The sequence below is a fragment of the Acipenser ruthenus genome, chromosome 21 (assembly GCF_902713425.1).
Source record: "Acipenser ruthenus chromosome 21, fAciRut3.2 maternal haplotype, whole genome shotgun sequence".
Taxonomy (NCBI): Eukaryota; Metazoa; Chordata; class Actinopteri; order Acipenseriformes; family Acipenseridae; genus Acipenser; species Acipenser ruthenus.
In genome coordinates, this window is record NC_081209.1 from 23,233,793 (window position 1) to 23,248,077 (window position 14,285).

The following is a 14,285-nucleotide window of genomic DNA, read 5'->3' on the forward strand; positions in this document are numbered from 1 at the left end:
GCAGCAGTAAATGCATAAATCAAAGACTCAGGTCACCAAGTGACCTTACATATACAACCTACAAATGTTTCCTCTGATAAACTAATATTTAAGACAAATGCATGTTTCGGCAAACATAAATATTTGAAAACTGTGCCCACCCATGGAGAGTTTATTTTATTGTATTATTCATGTACCACTATGTCCAAAAATGTATTAAGTTGCTTAAGGGTACTTATAATATTTACATAAATGCATATTCAGGAAACGTAAGCTGTTTAACGCTAACCTTAGCATTTTTTAAATACTGCTAAGATGGAATGATATCAACTGGTGTTTTGGGGTCTTTGCAATGCTAACTTCTATTTTCTCATTGCAAAGACATTTCCCACGCCCTAGCATCTGGATCACTGGCTGACACGGCTTTTGGCAGTTTTGTGTCCTGCGTACTGGAAGCCAAAAAGCTATCAGATTGTCAAAATAAAATGTATTGATTACAGGAGGGGAGAGGAGGTGTCTTCAAACAATTCCTTCTTTTGTTGATGGTCCAACAATGTCATTTTTGTCATTACAAAATTCAGTATTTCTTCTAGTGCAGCTCATTAATTTGGCCTGGTCTTTATCCAGGTGATGAATAATCAGCACATCAGTTTGTCTTACATTTTAGCTTCTTCTGGTTTTGATTAAACAGCTCATTTTAAAAAAAACGATGTATTTTGGAATAGGTTAAGTAGGATAGCCAGACCTGGATGCAGCATCTACTTTATTTTTTGGGCCCTTCAGTTCTCCAGTGGTTAAGATGGGAGGTGTGTGGGACAGAGGGGACTGATGACTTTCCCAAAATTACACACTAAAGTGGCTTAGCTTGGATTACAACCTAGAGAGTTTTTCATTTTAAAACATGATGCTCAGTGGTAGTGACTGTGTCTTTTATTATGTGTATGAAAGTGTGGAAGCAGTGATTTTCTTTATAATGGGGCAAAATTAATCTAGCCAGCATGTTTAAAAAAGGTATTTGGTGAAAAAAAAAAACAGAGGAAATGATGTCAGAGCAAAAGTTCCATATGTTTGTTTGAGTGCCTAAAGGGGATACAGAAGGAAGTCTGCCAATTTATACAGCCGGGAGTGCTTTATATAAGAGACAGGGAGGTACATACAGCTGGGCTGGAGTTTACCACATTCTTGATGTTTTAAGTCTGCAGATTCTCATGCTACTGGAGTACGGTGTTTCTGAGGGCACAGCGCTTTAAGTTTCAAATTATCGCTATGGAAGGACTCCATTGAGGGTTTAAACGAGTGGAAAAAGGGAAATGATGTACTGTATATCAACCCAAGTTATAGTCCAAGGATCGTCTACCACACCCTTCAATGCCAAAATGAATTAAAAGTATTTTGCAGATTTTACTAGAGCGCCAACTTACAAGTGTATTTTTTTCTAAATAAATGAAAGCTCATGAAGGCAATAGGGAGCCACCCAACTCTTTGGGGAACTAGAAAAAGGAAAAAAGTATCAGTGCCTGAGAAATTTAAAGTGGAGAAATGTGTCTTGTAAAGAAAAAAGCCCAATCTGGAACCATTTTATACTTTATACTTCTACCATTATGAACTTATCTTACAAATTAAGAAAAGCACACCACAATCACAATTATGCAGGCAAGGCTAGAAAGTCTATTCAGTAATAAATAGAGGTTGGATGTTTTAAAAATGAATGCACACATATGTTTTGTTGATTTGTTCTTTATTTCTTAAATTGTTCTGGCAGCCTATGGTTCGATTGGCAACAGTTCATTATTGAGAAAAGGCAAAAGGAAATAAAATAACTCTGATGCAGCCAAGAAAAACAATTAATGTGGGAAAGTTTGAGTGAAATGGCTAGTTTAAGCACAAGGGTATTGACCTGAGTTTACGTTTATTTTCAGAAATATGCAGCTTAATGTAGTTATTTTAATATCATATAAAAATAGAAATGTCATCAGTGTTATCAAAATAAATTAAACATTAGGCCTTGTTTTAGTCACCCACTTTAAGAATGTTTCTATAAGCACATTTACTAAAAAGACCATAAACCATAAAACATTAGATACTGTTTGTTGGCATGGTAAAAACTGTACATTTTTGTGTTACATCTTAAGGTATGTAACACCTGGCGCTGTATTTTACCAGACCCCTATCTAGTCAAAGTCACATCATCACCATGGTTACACCTATCCTATACTGCTGTGGATAAATAAGAGAGCCCTTACTCCTCTGCCCCTTGAAAGGTTACCTCGATTAGGAACCAAACTCCTGAAATCACAGCAATTGAAACAGCGGTTAAGAGATTCGCTTGGGAATCCCAAGGTTTATGAAGTCCGTATGAAACATACTTATGTGACTCTTCCTCCATGGGACCAACATCGAAAAACCAGCAGGTGTCTAGTCCACCAACCCTACGCCTGCGTGCAAAAGCACACTGCATTTCATCAATTAAATGAACAGTGTAGACATTATTAAATATATTTAAATCCATAAACTGGAAAATTTTTATACATGTATACTACAAAAGTTATTTTAAGGAAACACAGTGAATTTAAGGAAAGATTATGTATTCACAATTAACATATCGAAAAACCATCTGTGTTCTTTTTTGCAGTATTTATGGTCAGCTTCCTGAGCCTGAGGCAGAGACAATTCAAACACTGCATGGTCAACTCCACATGCCAAGAACCTGTCTTCATCAGGCCATCCTCTGCATGACTGTCCAGCGGCTGTTAAATGCTGCAACCTTGTGTTTATGGGATAAGTAATTATTTAAAATAATGTTTCCACTGTATATTAGCAACACCTCCTAATCTTTTATACTTAATCTTCATTATTATGATCCATGCCCTTTGCCAACTTTCAATCTTTGCATTCCTAAATAATTCAGCTGATGACTGCACATTCTCCTATAAAATATTCAAGAATTGATCTCAAAGTAAAAGTTTTACTCCCCAGAACATTCTGTGAAATATGTAACTGCTGCCCAATCGACGATAACTACTATATAAACAACTTGTGGCAGCACCAAGTGCATTGCCATGGCAACTTGTCATCTTAAAGACATTAAAATAGGTCTTCAAAATAATGACATGATGTTCTTGGTTATGATACAACAAGAAGTATGATGGTTGTGCTATTTTGGTATATCATGATTCACCTAACTATATCCTGTGCTAATAAAATCCACTTTGATCCTTTTATCTCTAAATATTACATTATTAATGAACTATTAATAGGAAATAATACAGCACACAGGTACATTCTCTTTGATGTTGGTTACAAGGTATTGAATACTATCTGGCAATACTGAAATAAGACAGGGACTCAATGTAAAGTCCTGAGATTTGGCTTGATTATTTTTTATTAGTGCAACGTTAACATCCCCATAGCTGGATGGAACAGTTTAACACACTGGTTAAGCAAGTCTTGGGTGTGGCTCACACAGCTATTCCCATATTGAAAATGCTCAATTATTAACACCAACTTTATGAGACTCTACTCTGTGACCTCTGTTGGTGGGATTAGAGCATTACAACAATATATTTGGTCCACAACTACTTTGTACATTAAAGCATTATGTTGTACATAAAACGCTTTTTTTCCCTATAAAAATACATCAAACATATTATTATTATTACATACATGACAGGTTATATTGAACTTATTCCATTTATGGACATAAACAAACGTATAAATCTATAAACAAGTTCTCTCAAGTATGCAAAACTGACCACTGAATCTGTATACTGATCTTGACAACACGCTCTCAACAGGTAAGACATATCTGTCTTTTGATCTTTTGAACAATAAACATAAACAGCTTTGCTGATCAAAGTTTACTAAGCAGAAATGTAAACACCGTAGGTCCAATAATGATATATTTTTTAAACTTGTACACAGTAAGTGCCTTTGTTTTAGAAAGTTTGTTCCAGATGCTACAAACTGCAACCAGAAATCTGGTTTTATTTACGCAATCAAGACAAAATGAACAAAAAATGACCACGTTTTTTTTCTTTCAAATTGTGCTTAGATTATTTTAATTACTGGCGAATGCATTCATTATATAAAGCAAATATCATATGGTGCAGCACTGTCGCTGTGGGAAAACATTTACCACAGTGGGAAATCATGTAATTCCTGCAAATAAGCGGACTTTTTTCATTTAATGGCACTTGAACCATAGCACAACAAAAATAAACAATACTTTTCTGTTTATTGCATGAATAAGCAACTTTATTTTTATATTTTGGGCTATTTTACCACTCTTTTATTACTTAATGACTTTGCTGACAAAGTTTCTGTGTATTTTTCATTTTATTGCCAAATGCTGTTAGAATAAAATACTCAGGAATTAATGTGTTTTTACTCTGTAGTACCACAGGAATCCATTTTCAAACTATCCTGTAGCTTGATACTGTATGCTAAAAAGGCATAATGAACCATTATTGCATTATTGTGCACATATACACTTTTGATACTAGAGCAACTGCAAAGGTGTTTTTTTTTTTTTTTTTAGTTTGATAAACTTTGATAAGATTCCTTTTTCAGTGCAGTGCATTGCATTGCCAAGCCAGTGATTTTCAACTTCAGGGCCTAGGAATAGAAAATATGACTCCATTTCAACATGTATTCTGGGGAGATTGACTCATGACTCGTAGACAGAAGGTACCAGGAAATAGCTCAGTACCAACTGTTTTCATGTGGTGCATCAGATCCAAGATCCTTACTATGCTACTCTAACCATCACTAATTCCAATCACAGGCATATGCCAAGAACTGAAACAAAAAAGTGCACACGAGAAACCGAACCAATGGAAACGGACAGGAAGAAGCTCCGTGCTGGGGAGTAGGTTAGCCTGGGTGTGGATCTGCACTCTCAGTGGAAGGGATCCAAACCCAATTAGGGCAAATGACGCTAGTTTTTTTTCTTCTGACTTATGAAAGCTTCATGAAGTAACCATTAAATGGTACCGTGGGACAAATAAAGTTATTTTGCAACAATCCTGTTGCAATACATTATCTAACGTATTGTTATTTTTGGATTACATTATTTTAAATACATGCAGTGATTCAGCTTATCTAGCAAGTATAGAGAGACCACTGGTCACTGTATCGGATTCCTATTGTGTAGTGGTAAGCAGGATTATTTATTTATTTATTTATTTATTTATTTATTTATTTATGTTCACAAAATAAAATGGCTGTTTATAATAACGGTTAGGCAGCAACAGACCATTGTTTCATACTGGCCCAATTCATCATAAATTAAATATTATTTTAAACATGTAACGTATATTAATAATTAAAAGTATGCAATCAGTGGTTTGTGGTTACATGGCTTGCCATTACCAATCTAAATATAATCCAGTACAGACAGTTAACAATACCTTCGTTGTTTTGTTTTTTTTTTAATATAGACTACTATCGCGTTATAATTTGACTACGAATATGCCCGTAGTACCTGCGCTACCATGGATTTCATCAAATCGAACTTTACGATAGTTCCTTCTTTACTGCAGTGTGTTACTAAAGTGTATTTCAACAAGTGTCTAAGAGAAACGCTGAAAAACAGAAAGTATGCATACTGGTGATACGTCAGTCAAATCCCTCCAGCTGTACAGGACTCTGTTACAGCAAGCCATCACACTCCAGACCTGGTATATTTGTGCATTCTTGCACCACTGTATGTTATAGAAATTCATGCAGAAGTAAATTCATACATGTTCGAGACTGTTAAAAAAATGAAAAGCTGTATATTTTATTTCGGGAACGCAAGGAGAAAAAAAAGGGTTATTAATAAAATGTGTGACTCACTGGACTAAAATGGACAGTTTTGTGCCAGTTGTTGTGTATCGCGAGAGCGAGCGATTGGAAAGGCGAGATTTGAAGTTGTTGGGAAGAAGGGAGGTAGCAGTTTGAAGGAAGGTACATTTCATTGGAACTGTCATCCTCACTCCCTCCGCGGTAGAATGCTCCAACTGCCTTGAAATGTATTATTAAGAGGGGAAAATATATATTTATGTTTTCCAGCTTGCAATGAACAGGAAAAAACATTAGCATATTTTTTCTTGGGCGGATTTGAAGCCTTTTTCTCCTATTGGAGAGAAGGTACAGTAACTTTTGGATATGGTCTGTTTTTCTCCAAAAATATTTTATAAAACGCATGCTTAAAAACATAGTTATATATATATATATATATATATATATATATATATATATATATATATATATATATATATATATATATATGTGTGTGTGTGTGTGTGTGTGTGTGTGTGTGTGTGTGTGTGTGTGTGTGTGTGTGTGTGCCTGTGTGTGTGTTCTGCAAAGCTGCAATACTGTAATATGTATTTATTTGATATATTCCATCAGTGTACGTACATTTTCATATTAAAAATAACTGATATACGCAAAATTACTTGTGACAGCCTTAATTATTTTGTTTCTTTGGGGATATAAGTAATGAAGCTTACTTTATAGGATAATGCATTACTTTTGAAACCTTTCCCAACTTAGATAACTTTGGAATAGCATCTGGTTATGTCAGCTGCTACAACTTGCAGTTTTTATTGCTCTTTTTGTTTTTTGAATCGCAGTTTTGCCTTCAGGTCGGGAGCGTGGAAAGCTGGACTGGGCTGGGGAGAGAGGACTCTTTGGAAATAAACGCCGTTATCACCATAAAAAAGTGGAGTAACACTTAAGAAGTGAATCTGAGCAGTATGAGGTTGGGGTGTCTGCTGAGGTTTGTTCTGGGATTTGCAGCTATTTCATCTCTCTCCGTCAAGGAAAGTGAAGGTGCTGAGCGAGATACCGAAGCTGACATATACAGCGAACAGAAAGCCAGCAGGTCAAAAAGAAGGGGAGGCGGTCAAGATGTGCTGAAGGGGTAATTTTGTCCACCAATTATAATCGCATTAATTAAGTGCTTTGAATGTGGTTCGTTACCCCAAAAATGTACTGATAGACAACTGCTGCAACTGCATGTGTACAATTTTCCATAGTTAGGCTGGAACACACACTTTTGATAACATCAAATGTACAAATTCCTTTGCTTTTAATTGGGCTTTATTGTGTTTATAGCATTCATTTTCTTTTATCCCAGCCAACCATTTGGAGATGTTGTTCCGTTGCCCACAAATATTATTTTCTGTGATGGATTTTCTTGGCAATGGTTCTTTAGAAAACGTGTACAGATCTGCGTCTTTTTAATTAAAGATGAATGGTGCATTCACATCTTTGCCATTTCCCACAGATTCATGCAAGCAGAGAAAATTCTGTAATAACGTAGCCTGGTATATTTTATTTATGAATACGTGTATTGTTATCGTATTTTGAATGCACGAAATTGGCTATTTTATTACAGTAAACAAACAAACAAACAAAAAAAACCTTATGCGATTGCGGTTATTGTTTTGCCTACAGTGTAAGTGACTTTATATTATACACTTTAGGTTTCTGATGAAGGAACAATTAAATACATGTAAAGAAAATGTCATAGTTGTAATTGGAATAAGGTATTGTGAGTAATATAATGGAAGCAAGGAGCTGCAGCAATTTTGTCGGAAAGTTTTGTAATTAAAGTACTGGCACAGTTAGCACATTCCAGTCGCGCTGGAGAATATACAATATTCGCTGAAACAAAGGGGACCTTATTGTGAAGCAGTTTAAATAATTAAAAAAGAATAATGGCACAAATACATTACTGTAGAGGTACAATTTTTTTAAAATCCTCAACCATTGTACAGCATTCCTAAACAGAACGATAGCCTGCTTTTTGTAAGGTACACACGTTAAACAATCATACACAGTAATAATAAACCAGATATTTATGACAAACCGAACTTTACTTGACTGTTTACTGGGCCACATTTGCTAGAGGATTCCAACACATCCCATGTTTTGGTGAAGGGCGGTCCCAACTGAACTTGTGCCAGAATAATTCCGAAATAAGCTCAAGTTTTATGTTAAAGGGAAGTTTGATCATTGGTGTGTTTCGAGGTGTATTCTGTATGTTCTATAAAATACAGCACTGGCAGTTTTACATTATGCAAGTTATCCTCTCTTCAGCTCATTTGTACATACAAAATACACTTCTTGGAAACTATGAAAAGTAACTTGTAAAATAAACATTTCTAAAATGAATTTCTACTAAATAGTGTAAGCTTTTAAAGTAAGTTTCGCTAAAACCAATACATTCTCTGTATAACTCCACAGTATACTGTGCAAAAGTTTTAGGCAGGTGTGAAAAAATGCTGTAAAGTAAGAATGCTTTCAAAAATAGACATGTTAATAGTTTATATTTATCAATTAACAAAATGCAAAGTGAGTGAACAGAAGAAAAATCTACATCAAATCCATATTTGGTGTGACCACCCTTTGCCTTCAAAACAGCATCAATTCTTCTAGGTACACTTGCACACAGTTTTTGAAGGAACTCGGCAGGTAGGTTGGCCCAAACATCTTGGAGAACTAACCACAGTTCTTCTGTGGATTTAGGCAGCCTCAGTTGCTTCTCTCTCTTCATGTAATCCCAGACAGACTCGATGATGTTGAGATCAGGGCTCTGTGGGGGCCATACCATCACTTCCAGGACTCCTTGTTCTTCTTTACACTGAAGATAGTTCTTAATGACTTTCACTGTATGTTTGGGGTCGTTGTCATGCTGCAGAATAAATTTGGGGCCAATCAGATGTCTCCCTGATGGTATTGCATGATGGATAAGTATCTGCCTGTACTTCTCAGCATTGAGGAGACCATTAATTCTGACCAAATCCCCAACTCCATTTGCAGAAATGCAGCCCCAAACTTGCAAGGAACCTCCACCATGCTTCACTGTTGCCTGCAGACACTCATTCATGTACCGCTCTCCAGCCCTTCGGCGAACAAACTGCCTTCTGCTACAGCCAAATCTTTCAAATTTTGACTCATCAGTCCAGAGCACCTGCTGCCATTTTTCTGCACCCCAGTTCCTGTGTTTTCGTGCATAGTTGAGTCGCTTGGCCTTGTTTCCACATCGGAGTTAAGGCTTTTTGGCCGCAAGTCTTCCATGAAGGCCACTTCTGACCAGACTTCTCTGGACAGTAGATGGGTGTACCAGGGTCCCACTGTTTTCTGCCAGTTCTGAGCTGATGGCACTGCTGGACATCTTCCGATTGCAAAGGGAACTAAGCATGATGTGTCTTTCATCTGCTGCAGTAAGTTTCCTTGGCCGACCACTGCGTCTACGGTCCTCAACGTTGCCTGTTTCTTTGTGCTTCTTCAAAAGAGCTTGGACAGCACATCTGGAAACCCCTGTCTGCCTTGAGATTTCTGCCTGGGAGAGACCTTGCTGATGCAGTATAACTACCTTGTGTCTTGTTGCTGTGCTCAGTCTTGCCATGGTGTATGACCTTTGACAGTAAACTGTCTTCAGCAACCTCACCATGTTAGCTGAGTTTGGCTGTTCCTCACCCAGTTTTATTCCTCCTACACAGCTGTTTCTGTTTCAGTTAATGATTGTGTTTCAACCTACATATTGAATTGATGAGCATTAGCACCTGTTTGGTATAATTGTTTAATCATACACCTGATTATATGCCTACAAAATCCTTGACTTTGTGCAAGTGTACCTAGAAGAATTGATGCTGTTTTGAAGGCAAAGGGTGGTCACACCAAATATGGATTTGATTTAGATTTTTCTTCTGTTCACTCACTTTGCATTTAGTTAATTGATAAATATAATCTATTAACATGTCTATTTTTGAAAGCATTCTTACTTTACAGCATTTTTTGCACAGTACTGTGTATGTTTACTAATTAACCTTTTTTTTGTCAGCCTTAATATCAACGATTAGACTAAATATAGCAGTTTGTTGCTAGTGCTTTCCTCTATGAAACGGAAGCAGGGAACTTACTGACTGACAGAATTGTCTCTGTGCATACCTGTGGTCGTGGTAGGAAGTATTAGGGTGGTTTACACTGCTGTTCTTCAGTGTCTTGATAATCATTTTATTTGCCAAGATGGGGCTTAGAGAGGTCTGCTTTTTCTGCTTGAATCAGAGCAATCTGGATATGGTGATTAAATGAATATATGGTAGTGTGGAGCAGTGTGGAGTAGTGGTTAGGGCTTTGGACTCTTGACTGGAGGGTTGTGGGTTCAATCCCCAGTGGGGCACACTGCTGTTGTACCCTTGAGCAAGGTACTTTACCTAGATTGCTCCAGTAAAAACCCAACTGTATAAATGGGTAATTGTATGTAAAAAATAATGTGATATCTTGTAACAATTGTAAGTCGCCCTGGATAAGGGCGTCTGCTAAGAAATAAATAATAATAATAGTGTGTGGAGGAAAAAGGGTTGTGTTAGTTTTTCCAAGTGCAGGTGATTTAGGAAAGCATATTTTCTGTTTAAGTAGGAATTCTACTGAAGTTTATGAAAATGTGCCAACACTTCAGGATTTACAGAATCAGACTTCAAAATATATCAACATAGAGAACAATACCACTATCCTGGGGAAAGGCATTTGTGTGAACTAGCAATACAGTGAATATAGCACAGTATTTATTTGGGTTAACTAAAAGCTGCAGTGCACAAAAATATTACATTTCTTGTGTGTTAAGTTGTTCTATTGTGTAGCCTTTGTGTAGTTGTATTGGGCACCCACGCTTTCCTCCTTGAAACCTGCTTGACATTGTTCCACTCTGTGAGCTAAATAGCCATACACCTTTTATTTCATGCATCAGCAGGACATTATACATGTCCAATATACTGTAAAGGGCACTACATCTTCAATACAATATCCTTTCTAGTTAAGTAGGTGTTACAGCTTAGTTTGATCTTTATGAATGCTTGATTCTTCAGTAGTGACACAAACCCCATGTAATTAAGCATTCATTAATCAATAAACTCCCACAAAGCTGGCAATTCCTACTTCACTTCACTACCTCAGGAATGGAATGAGCATGCGTAATATAAAGCATTTGTGCAAACGCAGCACAAGGAAGTTGTTAGTTGTTATATGGGCAATCCTTGCAAGAGCTTTGTAGTTTCTGCAGTGATTAGCAAGGCTTCTGTGACATATCTGGGTCAGAACCCCCTTAAGAGTTGGGGCAGAATAAATATGTTGCTTTCCTGCCCCTTAGGAATCACAGCTGCTGAGTTTAAATGTTACAATATCATCAGTATTTTAGATAGACAAAACTGAGAAATAACGGTGCTAAATAGACCTTGAATTATTTTAGGTGTTTTGTAGACACACAGTACCACCGGTGGTTAATTGTTGTAACTGTCTCCTTGATTTGGATTTAAATCTTCAAGATATAGGGAAGCACGAGATATTAAAATATCTAGCTGTTTGTGCGGATTCAAGACATGTTAAATCTTCAAAGTGGGCCAAATGCTGTACAAATGCTTTGCCTGCGGTACAATAAGAAAAAAAAAAACACTACATACCTCACACAACCAATAAGAGATTACAAACAGAACATCACACAACACAAACATGACATATTGCTTCAGAGCCATCAGAAAAGTGAAACAGTAAACTATTTAATCCAACATAACAATACACTATAGTAAAAAAACTAAACCGACACCTGCTTTTACAGTCCATTCAAACCAAGCACAGATAAGGATGTCTTTTTGTGTTCAATACAAGTGACTGACAACAGCTGCCTGTCTCAAACTGAGTCTGATTGGTGCCAGCATAATTCAAATCCCACCAGAGGCTTAGGCTATAGTATCATTTCCATTTTACTGCTTTTACAAGAAAATGACACTTGTCTTTTTAGTGAGATTGCCTGTAAAGTACAACAGTCACAGACTCTAAGAATGCCAGAGCCTAAACTGAATAACTTTATAGAAAACAAATAGTTTTTATATCATTAAGGAGGTTATTTGAGTCAGTGTTGTCTCAGCTCTCCTTTATAACAGCCTATTGCTGCAAGTAGTAACAAGAACATGTCTCTTTGGCTTTCAGAATGCAATAGAAAGGTGGTTTAAAGGTGGAATAGAAACAAACTGGGCAGTCAACCGTGCCTGTTTCCTTATAAAGTAGAGTGCACACATGATGTGGTAAAGAGACACCAAGGAACTGTAATTTAGTGTACAGTTAAACATGCTTTTGTGCATTGGAGTCCATTTTACAATGTCATTTATGTTTGTTGCAGTATAAATCATTACCTTCAGTAAACTAAACAAAATTGTTGGAAACAAGCAAAAGTATTCAATGTTTGTCCCAGTAGTTAAGGCCAGAGTCTTATTAAACAGTGTTTGTCCCGAGTCATGAGTGGGAATCGCCCAGTGCCTGGATGAAAAGGCTTTGCGTTGTCTTTTCTGACTGGTGTGAGAATATTTCTAACCTCCTTCATTCTCCCTCTTTATTCAGTTTTATTTTCCTGTGCTGGCTGTCGTTCTTCTGTCCATTCATTACATATTTGCATGCTGTTTATCTACAGAACCGCTTTTCTTACTGTGATGACACTTGTTAAGGCTATTGAGAGTATTATAAAGTGGGGTTTAACGTAGACTGTTGTATATTGTATTCTGTGTTGCTTAAGAGTACTGTATGATTAACTATGGCACCTGCTCTGCAGTACAGGTCTAACAAAAGAAAACTCAACAACACAAGCATGCTGATATATTCGTCTCATTCATTTTCTTTTCTAGACCGAATGTTTGTGGATCACGGTTCAATGCATACTGCTGCCCAGGATGGAAGACTCTGTCTGGGGGAAACCAGTGCATTGTCCGTAAGTACAATCTGAAGTTGATTCAAAGCCAAAAGCTGTGAGGCCAGTCACTGGCGCAAGGTCCCACTAGTCCACGGCTGACACACTTTGCCTGTAAGGAACAGTAATCTTACATTGTCCAGGATCCAGAGAATATGAGAGTACTGTCTGGGATCCAGAGAATATGAGTTCCTTTAGTTAGCTCTGGCAACCCTCACCTTAATGACAAAGTAAAAGTGGTGGGTGTGGTTAGAGTTCATTTTAATAACATAAATATAAGTGTGCGTGTGTGTTTTGTTTTATGGATGTACTCTATTATATTTTGCAGCGATTTGCCGAAGCTCTTGTGGAGATGGATTTTGCTCCAGGCCAAATATGTGCACCTGCCCAAGTGGTCAAATTGCACCCTCTTGTGGTTCCAAATCAGGTTAGTGAACCATTATATTTGACCAAATAGTGCATAATGCCCTAACTGTTTCTTATCCACCATAGGGAATACACACCCCTGGTGATGAGGGTGTAGTTGAGTTGTATGTAGGTCACAATTTCGAGTTTTACTGATATCTGGAGACCTGTTAATACGACTGTGATGAAACTCGGTTAGGACATTCTAGAGCACAAGCTTTTGAGTATATCCAGAATTGGGGATATCTGGAGGAACCTGTCAGTAATTATGTCAATTTACATTACATAAGGCCATGTTGTATATGATGTATTACTAACAATCTTATAGCTTACTGGGGTGTTAATCATGGATGCTATAAAGAATGACATAAATGATTCTAAAAGTTTTTTTTAAATACCCGTATTGCACTATTGCATTACATTTGATCACATGCAATCGGTTGGCATAGTGAAATAGCTGTTTGAGATGTGGCATGGCAGTGTTCCCTCTAGCTACATTCTTTGGCATTACTATTTTGGTACTTCGAATTGTATTTTTATAGAAGCACTGCCAGTAGGTAAACACAACAGGCTTTTTTTTTTTTTTTTTTTTATCTGTCTGGAAAGATTATATTGGGGGGGGGGTTAGTGTCTAGGCCAGACAAAGCAGCAATAGTATTTAAATAATCTGCTAAGTTAATATCCTCTGTGTTCATGTCTCATACTTACATTTTTATATATCTTGAGGGTTTCAGTCTATGTCATGGTAACCTACTTATTTCTGGCTTAATAAACGCTCGATTTCAGTAATCTTTGCATGTTTGTGTACAAGAAGTTATAACACATCCATGTACTGTGACTACAGGCTACAGGATGTTTCCTGATACAGCTGGACAGATGTTTCAGTTGCATGCATTAATTCAAGCTACTCAACAAACACTTCTCACTAGCAATTACTGTATCCCATGGGTGCACTGTGCCACAGAAGAGTTTTAAAAAGTTATTGCACGTTATAGGAAGCCTCAGGAGATACATTAGGGGGTGGTGTGGAAAGTGTGCCCTAATTATTTCAGATTGTTTTAAAATATTTAGCTTAAAAGAAAGAACATGGCGTAGGTTATTGTGTTCGTCTTCCTTAAGAACACGGTTTAAATGGCTTCTCTGTTCATGTGGGATGTGAAATTAGCTTTTGGCA

General features: G+C 37.0%; 1 protein-coding gene across 3 annotated transcripts in view; it reads left to right on the top strand.

Moving 5' to 3' along the window:
• The first annotated feature begins 5,912 nt into the window (after positions 1–5,912).
• LOC117428027 (fibrillin-1-like) overlaps positions 5,913–14,285 on the top strand; it is a 72,849-nt gene continuing 64,476 nt past the window's right edge. Inside the window, exons 1-4 of one of the 3 annotated variants that reach the window (XM_058995128.1) lie at positions 5,913–6,108; positions 6,597–6,886; positions 12,645–12,727; positions 13,035–13,133. In XM_058995128.1, the coding sequence (XP_058851111.1) occupies positions 6,720–6,886; positions 12,645–12,727; positions 13,035–13,133 (349 nt within the window). In that variant the 5' untranslated portion in view covers positions 5,913–6,108; positions 6,597–6,719. The remainder of the gene's footprint in view (positions 6,109–6,596; positions 6,887–12,644; positions 12,728–13,034; positions 13,134–14,285) is intronic. The other 2 variants (XM_058995126.1, XM_058995127.1) reach the window with 2 other exon arrangements.